General features: G+C 40.8%; 1 protein-coding gene across 9 annotated transcripts in view; it reads left to right on the top strand.

The window, feature by feature from the left end:
- The window catches only part of TRIM9 (tripartite motif containing 9), a 119,395-nt gene that overhangs the window by 53,920 nt on the left and 39,488 nt on the right, over nucleotides 1-25,987 (top strand). For all 9 annotated transcript variants that reach the window (XM_077941000.1, XM_077940998.1, XM_077941002.1 and 6 more), the window contains exons 2-3: nucleotides 14,994-15,089; nucleotides 17,395-17,517. In XM_077941000.1, the coding sequence (XP_077797126.1) occupies nucleotides 14,994-15,089; nucleotides 17,395-17,517 (219 nt within the window). The remainder of the gene's footprint in view (nucleotides 1-14,993; nucleotides 15,090-17,394; nucleotides 17,518-25,987) is intronic.

The following is a 25,987-nucleotide window of genomic DNA, read 5'->3' as shown; positions in this document are numbered from 1 at the left end:
TTACTAATTTTGTAGTGGAAGGAAATTGACCTATATATACTGAATCATAATAAGCCTTTCAACACTAGGTATGAAAAAACCTAAATCTATTATAGAAGCTATTTGAGATCTCTCAGAGAGTTTCTCTTTTGCCAGTGAAGATGATCAGATATTAGAATAAGATTGTATTTTATTTTCAGAATAATTGAAGCAGTGGTAGTAAGCAGAAGAGTTAAGGGTCATTTAAATTCAGGCTTTGTAAATGTAACGTTAGTACTATCAGAGAAGGAATCTGTGGTTCATCATTAATATGAAAGGATTACACGCTTCTCAAACTCTTAATCAAAGTAAAGAAACCACGCACATCTACTCACAAGTTCGTAAAAACTTACGGCATCGTGAGTTGACTAGAAAGGGGAGATGTGTACTACAAGCCTTATGGCATTTGAACCTTTCTAAAAAGCAGGACACTTCTCAGAGTGGGTGAAAGTATGAGCAGAGGGTACATGTTGTCCAATCCCTCACTTCAGGGCTCCAGTCACTCCTACTCCCTCTGAGGAACTGCCACTTCTCAAAGTAGGCATAGATAAAATTGTGCTATTGTGGGAGGGCACACAGACCAGAGTGAGCAGTTATCATGGGACTAGATGTCGGGTGCTGCCGGGTACAGGCAACAGAAGAAAAGCTGACAACATAACCAGAGGAGAGGGGCATGAGAGATGGTAGAGTCTCCAGCAAATGCAGTAATAGCCTCTGAGTGAGGCGTCCCAGTATCAAATATTTAAAAAATTCGCTCAGCTATTTCTATTGGTCAGTTATAAGTGGCTTGAGGATTTTGCGGATATCTGTTTAAATTCAGAGGTCCAACTGAAAATATAAAACCATCCGAGGAAATATTTACTTTTTCTTACACAGTGGAGGTCTTAATAAAGAGACTTTATCCTCATATACTTGATCCTGTTATATATTTAAAAGTTTATTTAAAAATATAATTTATAATAAAATACACAATTCTGAGGTTTACAGTTACATAAATTAAAAAAAAATATTATTCATCTAACCACCACTCAGATCAAGAGATAGGCCATTCCATACCTCAGAGAATCCCCTCATGACACTTGCCAGTCAACCTGCTGCCTCCAAAGGTCACCGCTTTCCTGACTTCCATCGCCGTGAAACTGTTCTTGAACCTCATTTAAATACAGCACGTACTATTTGGCTGTGTGGCTTCTTTTGCTCAACACAGTGTTTTTAAAAACATTCACGTTTTGCGTGTATCATTAGCTTCCACTTTTTTGTTGCTGAGCAGTATTGAATTGCATGAATACACACGGTTTATTTATGCATGTTACTGTTGGTAGACATCTGAGCTGTTTCCGGCTTGGAGCTATTATAAATAAAACTATTATGAACATTGTATGCAAGTCTTTTGTGGACATATGCTATCATATAGAGTTGGGATATGTTTAACTTTATTGGGAAGAGCCAGTTTTCCCAATTGGTATTACCATTTTAACTCTCTCACTAGCAACATGTGAGGCTCCAGATGTTCCATGTCCTCACCAGCACTCCAAATTGTCGGTCCACTACTGGGTAGTGGTCTCTCACTTGTGCCCCCTTTGTTTTTAAGAAGCTGTGTCAATCTTTGCATCAGTGTTGTAAAGGCCTGGTAAGGCCTTCTAAATTCAGATCTCATGATTAACATTTCCTAGTCATTTCTAATGACCTCTTGCCTTTGAGAAAACTGTAGCTTTTTCTAATGTAAGTAAAAGTTTAAATAAGCTGATATTTCAGGGAAGACATTAACTGATGATCCGAACAGTTAAGCTGGAATGAACCACTTTAGTATCCAAAACATACATCACTTTTGGCTTCTGAACTGAACAATAGCCACTTTCTCTGAAGAAACTTAAAATCTCCTCCCTGTCCCTACTTTTAAGACGTTATTAAAACTTAGTAGTTTATTGCAGACTGAGAGAGAAGCTTCACTCTTGGTGATTGGCAGGAAGGGCTGTTGAACCAGCTCAGTCTCACAGAATTCCTAGTTTATCAGGTGGTCAGATGCTTTACATACTTCACATGTGGATGAAAAGACTGAATACCCCATTCTTGTTTCTTAACCTTGAAATGTGTTCACATTGTTGCAGTGGACCAGATTCTTTTTATTCTTTGTGGTCATTTTGCCTTTCCTCTAAGGCTTTCCTCTCTCTAACTCAAAAGGAGACCAGGAGATGCATATTCAGAACAGGTTTACAAAATATCGAGTGAAGCAATCCGACCACCGCCAAAGGTGGTAAGCATTCAGCTCTTAACCGACTGCCTTCTCAGGTGTGTTAGGTTTCTATTGCTGCCATGAAACAGTACCAAAAACTTAGCAACTTAAAACAACATAGATTTTACACTCCTATAGATCAGAAGTCCAACAAACAGAGCTGAGTTCCTTTCCGGATGCTTTAAAGGAAAATCCATTTCCTTCCTCCGTTTTCAAAACCAGCAATGTGGCTTCTCTCTGATCCTTCTTCTGTCATCACATCTCCCTTGGACCACAGTCAGGAAAGTTCCTCTGCTTTTAAGGACTCATGTCATTAAATTGGGCTCACCTAGATAATCCAGGATAATCTCTCCATCTCAAGGTCTGTAACTTTAATCACATCTACAAAATCACCGGTTCTGGGGATTCGGGCATGGACATTGTAGAGGACCATTATTTTGTCTACGGCATCAAGAAGCAGAATTCACATGCAGGTGATTGAACCCCGTCACCCTGATTCCATTGGCTGAGCCTGACTCTCAGTGATGCTGCTGACCCACAGGTGCTCCCTTGAAGTGAACATGTACTAATGCTGCTGAATGGTGTACGTGTAACAAGTACGGCTTTTACCCTCCCGAGGCATCCTGCAGGCTAAGGAATAGATGGTAACGCTGCTGGTTGTATTCACCTTCCAGTAAAGTTTAAAGGCAATTTGTGACTTTAATCTTAGATACAGGAGTTGCTTTTATGTTCTTGAAAAAAAATTTTTTTAAAGAGCCAAAGAGACTCTGTGTCTTTGTTCCAGTAATAAGTTAGAAATTTCATTATTAATTAATAATTTCCAAATGAAATTTCTAACTTAATACTGGAATAAAGACACCCTAAAATTATTGGACATTCAGAACTTCACAACAGTCCACCAGAGCCATCCTGGATGTATGCACTTAAGTGCAAAAAAAGCCCCCTCTTTCTTTTCTGATCTGATCACCATTGTGAGCTAACTTTTAAAGTGTATGAGAGGTTGGAAGGTTTTCTGTTTTTGTTTTTGTTTTATCAAGGGTTTAGGTCATGCATGCAGGATAAGGAAAAGGGAAATAATTTTTCCTGTTTTCCCAAATTCCATCTAAGAGTAGTATTCCTAGTGGGAACCATGTTACAAAGAGTGCTTGGGTTTCCTAGCTGACCTACACAATCATATTAAAAAGCAATATATTTTTATAAAGTGGCTGTCTGTATTAATATCTAGATAATTTATAAATTTAATTTCCTATTTAATCTCAGAGTTATTTAGAATGGTGCTTCTTAATTTCCAAGAGATAGTAAATAGTAAGTAAAGCATTTTGAGGAATGTAGTGAGGTGATGGGGAATCAAAGTTATTTAATTTTGACTTAATCATGGACAAATCTTAGTTTACATGGGATGAAAGATAGTAAGGTAACAGTTTGCAAAATGGAGAAGCATAGCAAAATATCCGAATTAACTGGCGATTTGGGATTAAGTTATTAAAGGAAATATGATAAATCTGTAAAAGGTAAAAAGAAAAAAATGATTTATTACAACTAGGAATATATACAATGTGGACGGAATAAAGCCAACTACGTCAGTTAACACAATAAATGTAGATAGTCCAAATTTCCCTGTGATAAGGGGAAAACTGTCAGATTAAGTTAAAAACAAATCTAGTTTTAAAATAAATGATGGGCAGTTATACCAGAGAGTGGGAGAGAGGATACACGGTCAGCCCTCTGTATGCATCGGTTCTGCAGAAACAGATTCAACCAACACTGGATCGAAAATACTTGAGAAAAAAATAGTTGAGCCTGTACTGATCATGTCAAGACTTTTTTCTTTGTCATTATTCCCTAAATAGTATAGTATAGCAATTATTTACATAGTACTTACATTGTATTAGGCATTATAAGTAATCCAGAGATGATTTAGGGGTGTCCAAGGAAGGGAATACTGGCATGGGTTCTTAGTTTCTGTTTCTGGTTGGGCCAGTAAAGCCCCTTTTCCCATTCCCCTTTTCCACTTATTACTAGAGACAGAAACTAAAATCTATGGCTTCAAGCTGCTAAAAGCCTAAAACAAAACAAAACGGACAATAACAAAATAAGGCGGGTCAGACAAGCATGAAGTATATACAGTGGTGTGCTGACAAACCGGCTCTCAAAAAAAGCAAAAACAAATTTTTATTTGTAATGTTTTCCAGTGTCTGTGGTGTAAATGCATAGTTGATTTTACGCTACCAACATGACATTGCTAACATGGAAAAGATGTTGGCTCTTTTGTGCTGTGGGCTGGCTCATCAACATGGCAGGTTTTTACTGCAATGAGATGGAAGAGCCACTTTTTGCCTTAGGGCACGGCAAAAAGGAACTGTTGCCTCACACAATATTCATCATTTATTGGGGGAAAATTGATTTGCGAAGCCTCTGGCTTTTACCTGGAGTGCTGGAAGCCATAGAATTCTTGCAAGCAATTGTGATTGAAGGCATGAAACTTTAATACAGTGGCGGAGATACAGGCTGTGAAGTCACTAGCACTCTGCGCAAGGCTCTGTCAGAGAATATGCTTTCCTGTGGGTATTCTAAACCATTATATGTGCGTTGTTAGGCAGTTACCAAGAATTTACAACTGAGGATCAAAAATATGCCTTCCTTGGGCTAAGCCTTTGTGTAAATATTGGATTTTACATTCCAGAGATGGACTACAGAATAGATCTCCTTTTTGCACATGCTACCCTCACTTTTCGAGGAGCCCTAACCAGCACTCTAGGAGTCCTTTTTCCAGAAAGCTGTTTTCTCTACACATCTCTCTGGCTGCCTTCACGTCCACTCTGGGCCACCATGTTCTTCCAGGTGGTATAGCTTTCTCCTTTATCTGAAACTACCAGGGAACAGTTTTAAGATAAGAAAAACAGTTTTGAGATCCAATTATTCTCAATTCTCTAGACAGAAAATTTCAGTTCTACAAGTAGTGTTTTTTCACTAAATAATTTAAAACATGCTATTAGAAATGTGTGTATTAAAGTGAAAAATCAGACATTTTTCATGTAAAAATGATTTGACTGCACTCTTTCAAAGACTCAAATATTAGTGCTAAGAAAGGATAGACTTATTCACCCCTCAAGTTTCCACTTAGATCTGTATAGTCAATAAGACTTTTTTTATTTAAGAAATGACTTTTTATTCTTTATTTCACAAGCAGAACATTCTCATTTCAGAAAAATCAGAAAATCAAAAGAACTTTAAAAAGAAGAAAAAAAGCCCTCAATTTCACCAGAGATACACTACGAATAGCCTTGATAATTAACTCTTAATGTGTATCCTTTGAAATATCTTATACATTTATATGGAGATAATGCATGTCTCTATATAACGTATGGCAACAAAATTTGAGTCATGTCATATATCTATTGCTATCTTGAAATCTGTTCTTTTCACTTAATGTGTTATAAATATCTTCCCATATGACTAAATACGTTACTACCCCCTTTCAATAGCTATATAATACTCAGATAACACTTACTATGTGCCAGGACGGACTGCCAGGCTTTATACATATACAATCCAGCAAGATGCGTACTATTATTATTCAAAATTTTTATAGGTGATAGAATAGGACAAGGAAAGTTAAGGAAAGGAAAGTTAAGTGGTCCAAAGTCATGAATCTGTTAAGAAACACAGCAGAGATTCAGACCTAGATAGTTTGGGGCCAGAATTCATGCTATTAACTGCTAAACTGTAGTGTAAGTCACTGTATAGTTCTCTATAATTTATTTAATTAATCTCCTATTTTAGAATAATTTGTTTCCTTCTTGTTGCAAAGAGTTGAAATGAAATTCATGTAGCAAAGATTTGAAAACATTCTTGATTATTCCTGTTTCCCGAAGTGAAACTGCATTAAACTTTCAAAATAGAGGATTTTAAAAAATCCTACTCCCAAAATGTCCCTCTGAGTGGTCAATCCAATGCACACTCCTGCTGAAAGTGATGAGAGTACTTCTTTCCTGTGTGTCACTCTGAATATTTTCATTTGTGTTTTGTTTTTGTAATCTGATAAGCAAAGAATGGAATCTCATGTTTAAATTTTTACCTCTTAAAGTTATCAGTATGTGGGGGAGAAGGGACCCTTTTTCAAAAACTTCTTATTGCTTTTTTCCTAATTAAGGCCTAAATTCTCACAGGGTTTATTTGTGAAGCACTTAGAAGTGGTCCTGGCACATAGAGTGCTATCTAAGTGTGTGTTAAACAAATGTGGATTTTCTCGCTGTTGATGACTGTTTGTAATCAAGGTGGGCTTTACCACCAAGAAGCCTTAGAAGCAAAAACTGGAAAACAATTCAGAAAATTCAGGTGGCCTGTTGAAGAGGAAGTGAAAAGTCATGGATTACCAGTTTTAATAGATTATGGTCAGAGCATCTAGTTCACAGAATCTCTATTCTTTAGCATTTATACTTATTTTGTGGACAGATACATGTATATGATAGCTTTTGGTAAACATTCAAGGGGTATATTCTCTTCTATATATAATATAAAGAGAATATGCATAATATAAACCTTTGGAACACATTCATATAAATACAACTGAACTTGTTAATTGGATTATCCAGATAACCTGTATTCTTGTTTATTATTTATCTGCTGGATCTATAATATTCTAAAATAAATAGATGATTTCTACAAATAAAAATTTGTTTTGATTTTTGTTTTTTGAGAGCTGGTTTATCAGCACACCACTGATTCTTGTGACAAAGAGGAAGAGCAAAAGAGCTAGCAGAAAATCACAGTGCCTCTTTAGGCTAAAAAGCAAGCCATATGGCCAAGGATGACAAGGGGGTAGGGACACATGCTCCATCTGCAGGAGGCACTGCAAGTCATGTGACAAAATGGGGCCAGAGCAAATTGTTCTGAACAATACTACAGTCTACCTCACTGTTTGAATAATTGTAGTTGACCAAACCCTAAGTCAAGATGTGGTATGACAAGAGTGTTTTACTGATTTATGTATGTATATTTTAACTTTATTCTTACTACAAAAATATCATTGGGCCAGGTACAGTGGCTCACACCTGTTATCCCAGCCCTTTGGGAGGCCGAGGCAGGCAGATCACAAGGTCAGGAGTTCAAGACCAGCATGACCAATATGGTGAAACCTCGTCTCTACTAAAAATACAAAAATTAGCTGGGTGCGGTGGCACACACCTGTAGTCCCAGCTTCTCAAGAGGCTGAGGCAGGAGAATCTCTTGAACCTGGGAGGCGGAAGTTGCAGTGAGCTGAGATCATACCACTGCACTCCAGCCTGGGCAAGAGAGCAAGATTCCATCTCAAAAATAAATAAATAAAAGTAACATTGGTTGAGTATCTCTTATCCAAAATGATTAGGACCAGTAGTGTTTCAGACTTTGAGTTTTGCAGATTCTGGTATATTTACATTTTACTTACCAGTGGAGGATCACTAATCCAAAAATCTAAAATCTGAAGTGCTCCAAAATTCCCAACTTTTTGAATGCTGACAAGATGCTCAAAGGAAAAGTTCATTGAAATATTTCAGATTTTGGATTTTCAAAACAGGGATATTCAACCTGTACTACTTATTGAATTTTAACAATATGCTAGACATTGTGTAGAACTTTATATATGTGATTTCATGTAATCCTCATGGTAGTCCTATGATGTAGGTTCTGTTATTATCCCCATGTTGCAGACGAGGAAACTGAAACTTAATATTTTAGATTGGGTTCCCTGGACACAGACTCTTGAGAGATGGTTAGTTGTTGAGTGCTCTTGGTAGATTCACCTGGAAGTGAGGAAGCCAGGATTGAACTGAGGCTGAAGCTAACCTGCAATGACCTCAACCAATCCAACTAGAAGTTCTAGATCTGGGATGGTTCTTCAGGGTTGTCCCAAAATTGAAGCAAGGGGGCCCCAGCCATTCACTTGCCATGGGACATCCCCAGAAGGGGACGTAGCTTTGAGTAAGACAGTTAGTTCCCTGTGGCCAAGAGCAATTCCTAGTGTAATCTATCAACATTTGTATCCTTAGTGATGTGCTCCCTCACTTATCCTTCAAGGTAACTTTTGCCTGCTGAAGGGTCAGCTCATTGCCCAGAGATTGCCCCGCTCTCCCTGGGTCAGAGGCAGGGGTAGCAACTGTCACTAACTAGTTGGACACTAGTTAAAGTGGTAAGGACAGATTTTAATGCATAAAAAGGACAGATTTTAATCAGTATATTGTTGCAACAGGGAAAAGAGTACATCATGAACTGAACTCAACTTCGATTTGTACAGAGGTAACTGGGCACTTTACCAGAGGAATGAGGGAATAGGAAAGGGATTGGGCAGGGGCTCAGAGTCACAGAAGTGAAAAAATTCCAAAAATGAGGAAGGAGAAAATTGGTCTGTATGAAATCCATCTGGGTTTGCTAACGTCTGCTTATTGAAGTTAGACCCCTACCCCCTCACAGAGACTGGCAGATAGAGTCCCTTTCTTCAGGTGTTCAATGGAACAACATCAAATTCTTTTGGCAGCCTTGGATTTTTTCAGGCAGGTACTTTAAGGGAGGCTGCGGTCATCTTAGGAATTCAGCCTTGGCCGGGCGCGGTGGCTCAAGCCTGTAATCCCAGCACTTTGGGAGGCCGAGACGGGCGGATCACGAGGTCAGGAGATCGAGACCATCCTGGCTAACACGGTGAAACCCCGTCTCTACTAAAAAATACAAAAAACTAGCCGGGCGAGGTGGCGGGCGCCTGTAGTCCCAGCTACTCGGGAGGCTGAGGCAGGAGAATGGCGTAAACCCGGGAGGCGGAGCTTGCAGTGAGCCGAGATCGCGCCACTGCACTCCAGCCTGGGTGACAGAGCCAGACTCCGTCTCAAAAAAAAAAAAAAAAAAAAAAAAAGGAATTCAGCCTTGATCTGTTAGAAACTGTGTCAGTGTTTCTTCAAGTCTTTATAGGCCAAGGTTGAGGCCTAAGTGAGAAGAGGGCCCAGAGGACCCTGGCTATAACTTGGTCAAGGATAGAATCTTCCTTCCTTCCTTCCTTTCTTTTTTTTGAAGCAGTTTCATTCTTGTTGCCCAGGCTGGAGTGCAATGGTGCAATCTCAGCTCACTGCAACTTCTGCCTCTCGGGTTCAAGTGAGTCTCAAGCCTAGGCCTACTGAGTAGCTGGAATTACAGGTGCCCGCCACCATGCCTGGATAATTTTTTGTATTTTTAGTAGAGACAAAGTTTCACCATGTTGGCCAGGCTGATCTTGAACCCCTGGCCTCAAATGATCCGCTTGTCTCTGCCTCCCAAAGTGCTGGGATTACAAGCATGAGCCACCGCGGCCAGCCTTGAATCTTTCTTACAACCAATTAACAGTAAGCAACAGTTTAATGGAGCAAATCCCTACCCATAAGATTCCTCTGATACCAGCCTTGCCCAAAGCCAAGAGCCTCACCATACTCCACTGATGGCGTATCTCACATACAATCACATATATACGCATACACATTCTTACACACTTATACACTCATAAACTCACATTCTTACCCACATATACATAGACTTTCACACACTCACATGCATATGCACACTCATACACACACACACCCTTTGTCCCTATACTGTGTGCTTCCATTCCCAGGCCCAGCTACTCTTTTGCAAATCATAGCCTGTTCACTGCCCCAGCTCTTTGCTGGGCTTAGAGATAAGTTGACATCTCCAGACCAGCTGGTCTTGGAGGACTCCTGTCCATCTGACTGTAGTGAACTGGGGTTGGGATATATCCAGGATCTTCCAGCACCAGAGAAAGCAGAGAAGGGATCCATTCTTGCAGGCACTAAAGGTGCAGGCAGAAGGAATAGAAATTTTTCCTAGAAGGGGAATCAGGCCCCTTGGGCAGCTCAGCTTGATGGTTCCCCAAGTACCAGTCACTCTGTGAGGTCTCCTTCCTTTACTTCATTCCCACTTCACCCAATTTCTGCCCAAGATCTTAGGCCAGTAGTTGAAAAAGTTGGCAGTGGACCTGAATTCAAAGCTTTTTCCCTTCTCCGTGAGACTCCTCTCTCAGTCAGGGGACTTTTTCAAATTCACCAGAAAACTTCATGCAGGAAAAAAGTTGAACGTTTCATAGGCTAACTAGTCATGCTGTAATGTACATACTATCTGGCTGCTAAGCATAATCAGACCCCCTCATAATCAATCATAGTCATCCACTCACCTTCTCTGGTTGTACATGCTCTCACCATGGATTAAACCATTAAACAATTGTTTTGGCCTGTGAGGGTGAGAGAATTCTCTTTTTTTGGGAGGCTGGAGCAAAGAGCATGAGTTTGCCATCACATGAGGGTTTGTGTTCCAGCTGTTCCGTAAGTGAATGGTGAAACCTTCACTCAGGCGTATCCTCTTGGCACCTCTGCAAAATGGCAGGGAGGTGATTGGGATTGCACTGAAAGCACTCATCAGAGTTCCTGGCTCATAAGAAATGACCAATGTATTAGAATTATTAGAATTTCTTTCTTACACTTTTTAATTGTGCCATGTCAGTAATGTACTGAGTAACCGGCAATGAGTAATCACTGAGTAATGTGACTCAGAGATCAATATTTCATTAGAAAAACTGTTATTCTCCTGGGCAGCCTTCCCTCAAAGTCCCACTACATCAATGGTCACTGTTTTCGTGAGTGTTGTGTTTACCTTTGAACCTGGGAAGGAGCGGGAGTGGGCTTTGGCTCCTGGGCCCAGCGGTGTTGCGGTGCCTGAATGGCATGCACTGTGATACAGCACCAGAAGGTGCTCCACGCCCAGGGAGACAGCTGGGTCGTTTTCTGGGCCATCAAGCTGCCGGTGCTTGTTTGCCGCCTCATCTGTTCTGTACCAACTCTTCAAGTGACCCTTTTTGACCCATCCTGAGCCTGTAACTTCAGATCCCAGACAGCCAGAAAGCTTCTTTTCATTTGTCCCAGTTTATCTCTATCCAATATTCATGGTGAATTGAGGGGAAAAGGCCAGGTGAAGAGTGTTTACAGTGGGAAATGGAAAGAAGACACTGTCTTCTGCCTGAGCATGCTCAGCAGCTTGGGCAAGTGAGGCGCTGGGCGGGATGGATTGAATTGCATTACCCATTTGCTGAGAGTGAGAAGTAGGTCCTGAAACGTCCTCCACAGTCTCTCCCAGGGTAAGTGCCTGATCTCTCCCTCCTGGGGAGGCAAGGGGAGCCAGGGTCAGGGTGGAAGCTGAGAGTGAAAGCCACACAAGGAGGGAAGGAGGAGGCAGAGTTCTTTGTTTCTCTCCGTCAGGCTTGAACAACTTGTCATCTTTCTGGGAGACCTCGGTGATCCTCAGCATGCTCCCAGCCGAGAACAACTTGACGAGATCAGGGCTTCAGCTGCGTCATTTTTCTCCTCTCACTCACCTTCAGATCGTGACACCTTTTCAGTACCTAGAAAATGAATATCCAAGACATCTGAATGTCACTGCTTAGGCATTATAAACAGCTTTAGAACTGTACTTTTCTCCCTTAAATGACTGCTTGTACCGCCAAAGATGCCGTGATGAAAACACGTACTACATATTTGCATCTTCATTGTTCTGGTCATAAATTTCCAGCGCTGCTCTGTGGTCCTGAATACAGAACATCTTTGTTAGCACAGAGTAGGAATTTAAATGCATCTGGGAAACAAAATCAGTCAATAATAATGTTCTTCTACATCAGATGGAGCTTATAAATGTGATCAAAACACCATCCTATAAAAACAATGTGCATATAAATCCTTACAATAAGAGCACTTTCTACTGATAGTCTTCCAGGATTTTTCATTGTCTCCTCAGTTTCTACAAGTGGACAAAGCTTAAGAGAATGATTTCTAGATCTTTATCTTATAATGCAATTGTTTATCAAATACCAGAACAATCAACAGCCAGGTAGAAGGCATTCTTGGGACTGAACATAAACACAAAGAGGAAATTGGAAATAAATTGATTTTTGCAGTTCACTTATTGCTTTGTCATATAAAATCCTGGGACTAAATGGGACCAGAACTCTTTGTCTACTACTAGGAATAATTGTATTTCTAAGTATACAGCAGCACCTGGTCAAAAAATCTTTATGGGTATCAAGTCTGACTTATACAGACACAATTAATTGCAAGGTTGGAATACAAGATGCCAGGCAGCCTTGCTTCTGTGTAACCAAGTCAATTTTGCTTCTGTACTGAAACATCTAAGTGTGGTTACTAAACATAGGTTATAATAAAAAGAGGAAGAAAACTATGGTAGTCCAGCAAACTTTTACTCATTCAGGAAAAAAAAGATATGAGTTCTAAAGTAACAATGAAAAAAATTTTTTTCTTTAAAATATGTATCTCATGTTATTGCCTGCTCTTCCAAATGAGACCCATTTTCCCTCTTTTATCCCTTGGGCTCCTGGAAATATTAATAGTTATTGAGGAGAAACTTTTACTGCAAATAGTGTTGTAGCTGAGACCCAATCATAAAGAATTTTGCAGCTGTAGGCTCACTTTAAGCTTTATCTTACTTGTGTTGGTCTTGCCTCTTGGAGCCTGAATACACAGAGCCAAGTACAGGTGATCAAAAATGTTCTCCAATAGACCATGTTCCAGGAATCTGTCCTGCGAATCCCCCCAGTCAGCAGGTGTTTGTGTGAGCAAGAATGAAGAAAGCAAATAAGAGTTAACAGCTGGTCAGGCGCGGTGGTTCACACCTGTAATCCCAGCACTTTGGGAGGTCGAGATGGGCAGATCACCTGAGGTCAGGAGTTCGAGACCAGCCTGGCCAACATGGAGAAACCCAAATTCACTCGGTGTGGTGGTGCACTGCTGTAATCCCAGCTATTCAGGAGGCTGAGGCAGGAGAATTGCTTGAACCCGGGAGGCAGAGATTGCAGTGAGCCAAGATCGCACAATTGCACTTCAGCCTGGGTGAGAGAGTGAGACTCTGTCTCAAAAAAAAAAAAAAAAAAAAAAAAAAAGAGTTAACAATCAGCAAGCATCATGCACTGTGCACCAGTAGGGTAGTAGAGTTCTGGGCTTTAGATATAGTATCTTATGCAATGCCCACAAAACCCAAGAATAGTACTCTTCCTCTCATTTTATGGATGAGGTAAAACTATGTATAAAGGGTTGAACAGCCAGTAACTGGCGGCATTTCTGAATTCAGAATTATTCCTTTAACTAGCAGGAGCTTTCACATTGATTAATGCATTCAACCCTTACCATAACCCAACTACAAAGTATTACTATTCTTTCCATCTTTTCCATTGGAGTAATTCAGACAAAGGTAACTTTCTCAAGGTCACACTTAGTAGGGGATAGAGCAAGAATCTGCAACCTTTCAAAGCCTATGTTCTTTCTACCATCCTACATTGCCTCAACCAAGCATTTGGTGTGCATATTTTTAGACAGTCAGTGTCCAACTTTGTATTTAAAAGACAAATATAAGAGAAAAGCATTCACAGCACCAAGAGATATAATTTTAAGGTTCTGTCCTTTTACAGAAAGGAAAGGGTAGATGAATCATTGTGTTGGCAAGGAGAATAGGCTTTAGTTTGCAAAGAAGGCAGTGCAGGAAAGGGAGTCTGTCTCTGTACCTGAGGTACGGAAGGGTAGACCCAGACTGCTAGGAGGGGAAGGAATTTGTATCAAGTACAGTGATACTTGATATAAATTCCTGCTAGCAATAGAAAACTCCAGAACAGTGACTTAAATAGGAGTTAATTGTTCTCGCATAACAAGAAAGCTAGTGGTGAAGGTTTCAGGTGCTGGCTCAGCTGCTCAAAGATGCCGTCAGAACCCGGCTCCTTCCCCTCCCATCCCTCCACCCATACCCTATTGGCCTTCTCCTCATGTGAGCCAGAAGACATTACATCCATCCTAAAGTCAGGAACCACAGGGGAGAGGCTGCATCAATCACAGTGGTTCCGTATCAGCAGAAACACAAAAGCTTTCCCAGACCCCTTCAGTCCCCAGCAGACTTCCACTGAGGTCTCGTCCATCAGGATTGTGTACCACAGCCACCCCAGCAGACGAGGAGGCTGGAAGAGCAAGTACCTACCTGGACACCTTGCCAACCCAGCAGAACTGCCTCCTCATATGGATGGGGTGGTGTGGGAAGAAAGAAAGAGAGTAAGCCTTGGTGTAGGAGGCTAGTGTGGAAAGGACACAAATGTGCTAGGGCAGTAGGGCTGTACTTGGGAGAAGGAAGAGGACATGGGTGAGGCGGGAGTGGAATGTCGTCCTGCCCTTTGAATTTGTGATTATATTTAAGTGATCACAGAGGATCACACCAATACCTACCCCTTCCTTCATCCTGTTATTGACTCTCTTCATTCTTTCTGCCCTAATCCCAGACCAACAGCCCTTGGTGCTAAGTAACGTTGATAAGAATTAGATCATCTGACTCACTATTTTGTTTTTCTTTTTTAGTCCTTAGCAAATAATATGTATTCAATAAATGATTGCTTAGTTAATCAGTGAAGGAGATGAAGAAATTCTAAGTTGATATTGGCTGGTGAGGGCCTTTGACTGCTGTGGCCAGAAGTGTTCACTGCTTCCAAGGAGAAACTACTCAGGAGCCCAGGGAGTTTGGACACCGGAATCTACCCATACAAATGCCAGCAAAAAGGTCTAACGTCAGACAAGAGGAATCTGAGGAGGCTGATGACTCTCCAGTTTTGAGTCTCACTGAAAACACCTGTGTGGCCTTGTTGCTGCTTCCTGTGATTATAGCTTCATGGCTTCCTTCTTTGTCTTTGCAGAGCCAGCTCTCCCAGGCGCTGAACGGACTGTCAGACAGGGCCAAAGAAGCCAAGGAGTTTCTGGTGCAGCTCCGCAACATGGTCCAGCAGATCCAGGTACGGGTGTTACCTGGGACACAAGGAAACCCGTGGGTTAATACGTAACTGTGTGGCGGGAGAGTTTCCTTCTCCTCTTTGACTTTTATGTGTTGTGGGAAAATTCCTACTTTGTTGTTGTTGTTGTTCTTTACATACAAACACACACAGAGATCAGCTTCAAAGATACCCCTTCTTAAGGTAGTTGCTTTTTGCCAACAAGCCGGAAACACAGCCTGATTTTCCAACTGGTTCCTGTCTTCCACACTGAGGTCCTAATTCTCTACTACTGAATATTCAGAAAGAGGCCTGTTTCTTTGTAAATTCAGGATCCTTATTGCTGAGTTGGTAAAGCCCCGTAGGTTTCCAAAACACCTTGTAATAATTGTATCATTTAATGGTAACAGGTCACGGTTTTCTCTTTTTTTCTTCCTTCCTTTATTTCCTTCCTGCCTTCCTTTGTTTTCTTTTTCATTCCTCCCTTGTTCCTTCTTCCTCTTTTTTTCTTCCTCCCTTTCTGCCTTTCTTTCTTCTTTTCTTCTTCCCTGACCCACAATAATGCTTCTCCTCTGCTTAGACATTTAAATATTTTTCAACCACGATCCCCAATTTCAGATTGCTTTATCTAGACACAATGACCAGCAGTTCAACCAGCATTTAAGAGCTCATAAATTCTCCACTATAGCTGAAGGAGAAAAACCATAGACTGTATGAAACACTAAAATAATGACCCTGTGTACTGTTTAGCATTCTTATGTTTTGAGGTTTGTCTCACAGAAATAACCTGGCCTCCAGTAAGTTGACTAAGTTCATATTTAACCATGTCAAGGCAGAAATGGATTTTTAAATGTAAGCCACCCTTTCAAAGAATTACACACTAATTTCTTTGCCTTTTTTTGGCACACATGCCCATGTTAAACTTTTGATTCCCTAACAGCCTAGCAGTTTTGTATACTTCCTTCTGTTTTCCAAAGCAATAGAGTTTATCAATCAGTTCTTTCTTTACTCTACTGGCATAAAATGTGCAGCCCCAGGCTTGCTTCTGCCCGGGCCTCTTCATCAGAGCAAAGCTTTCTTTCTGCTCTAAATCAGTGACAGAGCTTACAAGGGGAAGGTTTGCCCTCACCCCACCCTCCAATATTACCCTTCATGTGGCACAGAGAGCTCTTAAATGATGTTTTCCAAGGGCCTTCTCTGAGAGTTCAAAAGCAATTGCCCTGAAAGCCAAAATTTAGCATTGCTCAAGCAATTACTAACACATTCCTTATACGAAGACCTTGCATTTGAAAACAATTACTAAATGCCTACCAGCTGATTATTACATAAAGAGACACAGTTCTTTATGACTTTGGTAATAAATTAAAATTTGTGCCTTAAATAAATTAAAATTGTGCCTTCCTTGCCAGCCCCCAAAAGTTTACAGTTTCCTCAACTGGGTGGTGCTTTTTAAGTACTACTAATGTATATGTGAGTATTTAGCTTTCATTTACTGTAAATTACTTTTTTTTCAGATTATGGTTTAAGAATCACAATTGCATATGTTACTCATTGAAAGGCTTATCCTTAATAACAGAGTATAACTCATTGAAAGAATTGCTTGAAATAAATGTTTATGGCATGTACAGATTTAAATCAAATAAAAATGTTATATCCAGCATTTAATTTAAACATCAAAGGGAAGCTATAATTCATTTAGCATGAAGTTGCCTTTCTCCTGCAAGGTGTTGGGTCATATCTGATTTTTATGGCAGGGTGATCCCTGTTACACACATTGATTGTTTTTGTCTGCCTACTATTTGCTTTCCTTAATGAAAGGGGCAAGTACTTTTACCCATTATTCTTGTATCTTATAAACTTCTGTTCTCATTGGATTATTGTTAACATTGAAGACCAGTGCCATCCTTTTTCTTCTTTATTCCTTTGAATTTAATGATTTCTCATACCTCAGCAATGCCCCACTCCCTCCTCATTGCCTTTTTGAATGCCAGCTTCCATCATACGTAGCTGGACATATGTGGCCTTCAAAAGCATTCATACACAACTCTATAAACTATAGCTTTGTTTTACTTAATATAATTCAAATTGTGGAGATGACTTCCTTTTGATAAATTTAAGCGATAAATATTTATCCTTTTAATCTAAATTTAAAGCAAAACATGACCAGTGTAGAATAAAGTTTGTCCAGTTATTTTTTAAAAAATTACCAAATGTGCATTGTGGACAGAGTTCCTTTTCATTCCCTTCAGCAGGATGGGGGAGCTCTGTTTTCTCTGGCAGCCTGAGGTACCCAGCACCTTGCAGTTGAGAAATGTGCTCTATTACACAGGAGAACAGTGTGGAGTTTGAAGCCTGTCTGGTGGCCCAATGCGATGCCCTCATCGATGCCCTCAACAGAAGAAAAGCCCAGCTGCTGGCCCGCGTCAACAAGGAGCATGAGCACAAGCTGAAGGTAAGTACTGCATCATGGGAAGAGCATAAAGCCAACAAGCCAGGCTCCTGGGAGGCATGATGGACAGGCTGGGAGAATTCCTTCCCATGGACAGAAGGAGAGGATGCCCACAGCCTTGGGTAGCCAGTGGTCTGGCCAGAAAGGAGCAGGCACATCTCTTCATTCACTGCTTACTCCTTCATTTACCCAAATAATGTTTGTTGAGTGACTTTTCTCAGCCAGGAACTGCTGTGGACATAGGAATAATAAATAAATCAAAATTCTTGCCTTTATGCAACTTACATTCTATCAGGAGGGATAAATAATAAATAAGTGTCTTCCTCCATTTTATGTTGGTGTAACAGAATCCCACAGACTGGGTGATTATAAATAATTGAATTATATTTAGCTCTTGGTTCTGGAGGCTGGGAAGTCCAAAAGCATGGTGTTGGCTTCTGGTGAGGGCCTTCATGCTGCATCGTCCCACGGCATAAGGCAGAAGGACAGGCGAGCATGGGAAACAAGAGAATAAGGGCCAAACTTCAACCTTTAAGTGGGAGCCCACTCCCATGATAATTAACCCTCCCCCAAGATAATAGCATTCATCCATTCATGAAGGTAGGGGCCTCATGTCCTAATCACTCCTTAAAGGCTCCACCTCTTAATACTTTTATAATGGCAATTAAATTTCAACATGGGTTTTGGAGGATATATTGAAACCATAGCAATAAGTAAGTAAAATGTGGAGTACATTAGTAAAAAAGTGCTAAGAAAAATTTTTAAAGTAGAATAAGAGGATAGTGTGTACTGGGGATGGGGGTGGAAATTTTAGATAGAGTGACCATACAGAGGCAAAAATGTACTTTTGAATTGAGAAATAGAATCTGTACTTTCTAGAAAATCAACATGATTTGTCTTAACTTCTCAAGTGAACTTTATAGTTGGAAGCTGCACAGAATTTTGTCATGACACGGTGGAATCAATTGGCTATAAGAATGGGACCCTATTGGCAGGACTGGTCCTCTAGGAGACATCTGATATTCCATCTATCGCCCCATTGGTGCAGGGCAACAAGATGTGAGAGGAAGGATGAGTGGATGAGAAGAACCAACCAGAAGGGGTCCAGCAGTAGACAATCAGCTGAGGCCCACACATGTGGCCAGCAGGCCTCAGAGTGGCTACTGGCGGGTGGTGGGTATGTAGTGTGCAGTGTTGGCATGGCTTAGGATGAAGGGGGAAATGAGGTCTGACCATATGCTCATAGTGCTGGGCAGGGGAGCAGGAGGAGGGAGGGAAATGAAGGTGGCTCAGAAGGAGTCCTGCCCTTATGGAGTTTACAGTTCAATGGAAGAGATAAGTTATACCCACAGCTGACCCCAACACAGGTAGAGAGTGGGCTTCCAGGAGAGAGGTGCCCAATGTCACAGAAGTTGTGACAGGGCAAAATTACTTGCAGCTAAAATGGTCACAGAGAGGTGCCCAATGTCACAGAAGTTGTGACAGGGCAAAATTACTTGCAGCTAAAATGGTCACAGAGTAACAAGAGCTGGCACCTGAGCAGTCCAAATTATAGGAAGTGTGTGTTAATGACCACTTACATTCCTACCTGCAGGAATCGGCAAAGCTGTCAGGGAAGAAGAGGGTGATTAGCACATGTGCACTGTGGTCTTGGTCCATCCGGTTAGGCCTGAGGACCAGTGGATGTTTTCTGTATCCAGCACCTCGCCTAACATGGCTAAAAAACTGTCACTGTAGCCCTTCAATTTGAGCACACTTCAGAAACCCAAACTTTTATTGTTATAGCAGTCCTCAAAATATCATTTGAATCACATAGGACTGTATAAAATAAAACCACAAATGTCTTTGGGAAATGAAACTGAACAGTTTGCCCCACTAAATAGTGGACCAACTATTTAAGTACCTAGCCATAACATTTTAACTTTTTTCTTAATGGAAATGTCTTTTTTGAAACATTGCAAACACTTCCCGGCACTTTTTAAAAGAATATGGTGAACAGTTTGGGACAGTCCCATGGTGATGGTAGGGCAACTCCAGTTTTTCTATATGGGAGAGACATAAAGGCAGCAATCTGGAGGGAAGGGGGAATTTTTTGACGATTGAGAATGCATCATTTATCCCTATCAAAGAATGGCAGAAGGCATGAGAAGCCCCCTTTGCCCTCCTGCTCCGTGCTGCCTCTGCAGAACAGGACTGTGAGAAAATCAGTTAAGGACTGTGCTGTAGCTGCAGATGTCATTGCCCAGGAATGGCTTTCACGCATCCCTGGGATGCCACATCGCGTGACTATGTCCTCTTCCCTCCTCTGATGGTCCATCTGTACTGGCTGGGCTGCCCCGGCAGGGCATGCGGATGCATTTGGGGGCTGCTGAGCAGAGGCAGCTGCCTGCCCTCATTCCACCCTGCCCAGGCTGGAGTTTCCTGCCCAGACCTCAAAGGACTGCAGAAACCAGAGACAGGTGGCTGGCTATCCCCCACAGCAGCAAAGCTGTTCTGTCTTCTGTCACGAGTGATTTGTTTCTCTGCTGTTTTCAGCTGATTATATCTGTCATTGCTTCCAAAAACAGCCACCAGTGCCACTCACACCGTCATGACCACTGATACAGGCCTCCACGGCTCGCTCGCTCTCCTTCTCTCCCCCTGCCTTTTCCCTTTCTTGTCACTTCTGTTGCTACTCAGGTTTGTGAGAAAACACTGGCCTTTTATAGACATCACTTGCCAAGCACAGTACTTCTTTCTATCTTTGTTGGCTAACCCATCACTCACTGTCCTGCAGGGGTAATCTTATGTTCTTCCGCTTCCCTTTGGCTGAGTTCTCTGAGCGCCTGCTTTTTCCTGACAAAGAGAGGAATTGTGTGTGTATTTTTCTGGCATCTCTCTCCTAGAGCAATCCAAAAAACTAAGGATGCTGGAAAGTGAGTGTGTATTTACACAGTCTTTATAATCTACTCATGTCCCTCTCTGAAAGCACTGATTGCTTGAACAGATTTAATAGTTCTGGTTCTGAAGTAAGATGGAACTGAGTAGTAAAGAGCCCATGTTCTGTGTCATAGAGGCTGGAGTGAGAGGACACACTTTCTCACTTACTAGGTTTCTCACCTTGAGCAAGTCTTTGACTCAAAAATTTATTTCATCTGTCTGTAAAATAAGGCTAGAAGTGGTACCTCACAGGGCATTGCAAAGCACTTAGCACGATCTTTTATGTGTATTAACTATTATGTTGTGATCGAGAGAGAATGACTGGAAATATGGTTTCGTTCAACACACTGAAGAAAAGTTTCCAGGGGCTTGTTTTCTATGATACCATAGTCCATAGTCTAGAATTAGCCCATACACTGGTGTTATTATCCATGAACCTGGGAGATTCTTTAGTGGCATGAATTCGTAATTGATCATTGTATAAAATAGTTCACAAAGTTTGGTGAGCTAACAAAAACAAAACAGCTTCTGAGACATATGCAGATGTGGACATGTTTGAGGAAAACGGTTTGAAATGTAAATTATAGTTAATCCTACTCTGTGGTTTGATAAAATGCTGGGAACCAAATATCTGTTTTCCAAATGTAGTGAACTAATGCGAATGTCAGAAAGCTACTGAGGGAAGAAGTGTTTTTGAGCTTCCAAGAAAAATATTACTAACTCTTATTTGGAGCTACTTGGGCAATATTCCAACAGTCAGCAGAGCACACTGGACCCCCGGGTGTTTTGTCTTGGTCTGTCCATTGTGTTAACATCCTTCCCAGGTCTGCTGTAGCTGAAGAAAGCCTTAAATTTCCTATCTGTGCTCCTCACAGGGGATTTATGACAACACTTAAACTAAATTGTGCCATTAATGAGATCTATGCTTTCTTCAGAAACTTTACATATGCCACTTTCTCTTGATAAGCCCAAAGACATATCTAGAAATTATTTTTGTTTATGTAACATTCACAATTTGACGTAACTCTGAAATTGTCTTAAATGTGTGCTCTCTAATATTTTAGAATGAATTCACACATTGAATAGTAAGAGGCGATATGTATTTTCTTGATTACCTTTGAACACTAAGATCCTGAAAGATCTTAAAAAAAAATGTTACAGTTATTCCAAATGATTCTGGGGAAAAATTCTAGTTTTCAGTTACCATGTGTGGTTGGTAAATTTAACATACCAACAAAATTATTCAGCAAGGATGCTGAGGGCTGATGATAAAGCTTACCGTGTTACACAGTCTTCATATTAATATTTACTGAGGACCTCCGTATGCCAATTGTAGTTACCTGTAGAATGCTTGATTTTGAGGCCTAGTGTAACCTTTGCATTTTGTTAGAATAATTATCATTATTTTCACCATTATCTTTGTTATTATTTATCATGTATTGCCTGTTATGATCCCATTATGTTTGCCAAAAATTAATTATATTGCATATTAAGAACACAAATTTACATTATGGATATTATTGGCATATGAACTGCTTACTGCAGCTATTTTGTCATTGTTTTATAACAGGCAAATCATCCTTTGATTCAGATGAGAGAGAGGAAAGAAAGAAAGAAAAGAAAGAAAGAGAGAGAGGAAGGAAGGAAGGAAGGGAGGGAGGGAGGGAGGGAGGGAAGGGAAAGGAAAAGAAAGGAAAGGAAGGAAAGGTGGAGGGAGGAAGGAAAGAAAGAGGGAAAGAAAAAAGGGAGGGAAGGGAAAGGAAAAGAAAGGAAAAGAAAGGAAAGGAAAGGAAGGAAAGGGGGAGGGAGGAAGGAAAGAAAGAGGGAAAGAAAAAAGGGAGGGAGGGAAAGAGAGAGGGAGAAAGAAAGGAAGGAAGGAAGGAAGACAATTCCAGCTCACAAAAAAATTAAAAATATATACCATTTGACTGGCTACAGTCATTACTAGAAAGAAAAAGCAACTAATTCAAGCCAAGAACCACCTCAATCCCTGTAAAACGAATGGCAAATAACTCAGTTATTCCATTAGAATGAAGACATTTGGAAAAATTAGGCACACTGGAACAACTTGAAGCCTTCTGTTGCCCTCAGCAGAAGTCTGTAGAAACCAATTCTAATTATTTAACCACAATTATGATTGATTACAAGCCCATCATGAATGATGAATTCCTTTCAGAGTTTCATTTGGCATTATTTTGCAGTCTTCTGCTTCCCACCATGTAGGAGCAAAAATCACAAGAGAGACTGTATGGGATAGGGTTCCCAGGCTACCCATGGAATCACGAGGAAGCTCCACACACAGCTGGAGTTCCTCTTAGTTAGGGGTCACACCCCTGAACAGCTCCCTACTCACTTTGGCAATGCCAATCAAAGTCAGTCTCAGAACTTCCTTAGTACTCTTTGCCTCAACCCAGATACAGGTGACACCTCTTACCTCCAGAAGGCACCTAACTCATACTTTGAGGAGGATGGAGTAATCCACTATACTTTGCTACACTTCACATCCTGCAACACATCATACTGCTTCACTCTTATTGCAACGCGCCTTCAGTGGTAAATGTTCTCCTGTGTGGTTGGGACTGCCCAATATGCTTCTCTCTCCCAATGTCTTGAATTTCTTCTTTCATTAACTTCTCTGTACGGGGATACAGTATTCTATACATTAAGAGCATGCTTTGCATATTTCACTCCATGTTTATTGATAAAGCATTGATGATATTCACACTTCCAGAACAGAAATTTCACAGCTTTACTGTTAAAAACCTCAAGACTTCCTAAAAACAGGTGTGTGTTTTATTTAAAGGCCTAAATGATCCTTTTCTTGATTAAAAACTCAAAGCCTCAGACTTGCCTTTGAAATGATGAGTTGCCAGTGTGGGTAAATTAATAACATTAGTATAGAAGGTGGTATCCAGAGAATGGGGAAAATATTTGCCTTAAACTATGGGGGAGAGTGGTGGCATGTGAGAAATTTAAGATGCTCTTTCTTAAGTTAAATGCTGTAAGTTTTAGTGAATGTGACAATGATATGGTAGATAATGTTCTACTCTTGGAAAAAAAATAGGAGAATTCTTTATTTTACCAGAAAGATCTAACAGCCAAAGCACTTCACCTTTAATTCACACAGTTAATTCAAAGCATCAGTTGGTCATCATGCTTTAGGACACGACAGGACCCATAGAAACTCCCTCCTGATCAAAAGGACCCATGGAGAACAAACTCTTCAAGCTTGCATCTTAAAAGTACAGTCAGCCCTCCATATCCATGGGTTTTGCATCCATGAATTCAACCAACAATGGATTGAAAATATTTGACAACAAAAGTCTCTCTTGAACATGTATAGACTTTTCCTTATTATTCCTTAAACCAATGGTTCCCAGCCTCTTCAGCACTAGGGACCAGTTTCATGGAAGACAATTGTCTTCCATGGAGTACAATTGTCTCCTTAGTATCTGTGGGGGATTGATTCCACAATTCCCTGCAGATGCCAAAATCCACAGATACTCAAATCCCTGATATAAAATGTCATAGTATCATTAATGTTATGTTATTAGTAATAATATAATTAATATTGTGTTAATTAACATAATTAATGTTATTAATAATATGATGTTATTATTAATAGAGAGAGAGCTGCAGGGGGGTGGGGGGTGGGGGGAATGGTTTGGGGATGAAACTGTTTCACCTCAGATCATCAGGCATTAGATTCTCATAAGGAGCGGGCAACCTAGATCCCTTGCATGCACAGTTCACAGTAGGATTCCTGCTCCTATGAGAATCTACTGCCGCTGCTGATTTGAAAGGAGGTGGCCCGCCACTCACCTTCTGCTGTGCAGCCCAGTTCCTAACAGGCCACAGACCAGTGCCAGTCCATGGCCCGGGGGTTGGGGACCCCTGCCCTAAACAATAAAACATAATACCTATTTACATTGTATTAGGTATTACAAATAATCTAGAGATGATTTAAAGTGTATAGAAGGATGTGCATAGGTTATGTGCCCATACTATGCCATTTTATATCAGGGACTTGAGCATCTGTGGATTTTGGCATCCTCAGGGAATCGTGGAATCAATCCCCCACAGATACTGAGAACACAACTGTACTGGACCTTAAACGAAAAGGATTAAAGGATTACCTTATGCTTAGGGGAAATTGTTTTAAACTATAATGGGAAGGCACAGCTTATATTTAAGAAAGAACTTTTTGAAATAGAGAAAGAATGTTAGTGTTTACTTAGGCTGTAGTTCATTAGTGATATCCCGACAAAGCCTATGATGAGAGAGAGTACTATAGGAAAAAGCATTGGCCAGGTGCAGTGGCTCACTCCTGTAATCCCAACACTTTGGGGGGCCAAGGCAAGAGGATCACTTGAGCCCAAGAGCAGCCTGGATGACATGGCAAAACCCCATATCTACCAAAAATATACACATTAGCCAGGTGTGATGGCATGTGCCTGTAGTCCCAGCTACTAGGGAGACTGAGGTGGGAGGATCACTTGAGCCCAGGAGGTTGAGGCTGTGGTAAACTGTGAGTGTGCCACTGCACTCCAGCCTGGGTGACAGAGTGAGACCTTTCTCAAAAAAAAAAAAAAGAAAGAAAAGAAAGAAAAAAGCATTTATTTAAAAAGGATAAATAAAGAAAAATGTTAAAAGAACCACATGTAAAATGGAGAGGTAAATGGAGGTGGAGGAAGGTCATGGTTGGGTTAAGAATGAAATTCCCCTTAATTAACCTCAGGTCTTGCTTCTGGTTGTGTCGTATGAACTGCCTGGAGGAAGGAGATTGGTCTGTTAGTGATGGAAATGTAATTGTGGACAGGCAGGACAAAACTTGTTGTATACTCTCTCCTGGGTTGCTCTGTGCTACTGACAATGTCAAGAATTCAAAAGGACACAACTGTCCTTCAGACTCTCCTTTAACAAATAAGTATCAGTGTCATATCCTGACCCAAGAAATGACCTTATAAATTTGCCACTTAACAAAATAAAACTGTTCAAATGATCAGTAGGCATTTGCCATCCAGAACAGATGGTGGCTCTGCTGATAAAATTTTAAAAGCCTTCTCTGAAACTGTGGACTACAGATTAATTCACTGTCCTGTGGGAGCTGGTTTAGGCTTTAGTGCAGATGAAAACAGGAAAACTGTTCTCCCAGGCCCTATTTGTGTCATTTCTGCAACTTGCTCTGTCCCTGAGAAAAGGACCTCTTGAGTCCAGCCCGCTGCACACATGATGCCAAGGGGTTCGCTGGCACGTCAGAGCCAAAGCACAGAAATGTGTCATTCAAAGACAACAGTGAGGTGGCCTGGCTTCCAGGAATCATTTTCTATGAAAAACTCAGTGTAGAAATAAATGATCACAAAATGTGGCATGAATAACGCAGGTTGAAGAAGGTAGCAAGTAAGAGAGTTGATAAAGACAGCTAGAGAGAAAGTATTTATACTCTTAAAAGATCTGATTTAAGATAATCCGGCTGATTTCTATAATGTGGGAAATCTTGCTAAATTAATTCAGTAACTCTAAGTTAATTACAGGGCACCCAAAATGCTTCTTT

The sequence above is a fragment of the Macaca mulatta genome, chromosome 7 (assembly GCF_049350105.2).
Source record: "Macaca mulatta isolate MMU2019108-1 chromosome 7, T2T-MMU8v2.0, whole genome shotgun sequence".
In the NCBI taxonomy this organism is placed as follows: Eukaryota; Metazoa; Chordata; class Mammalia; order Primates; family Cercopithecidae; genus Macaca; species Macaca mulatta.
The sequence above is the reverse complement of the archived record's forward strand: the minus strand, read 5'-3'. Positions and strand labels throughout refer to the sequence as shown.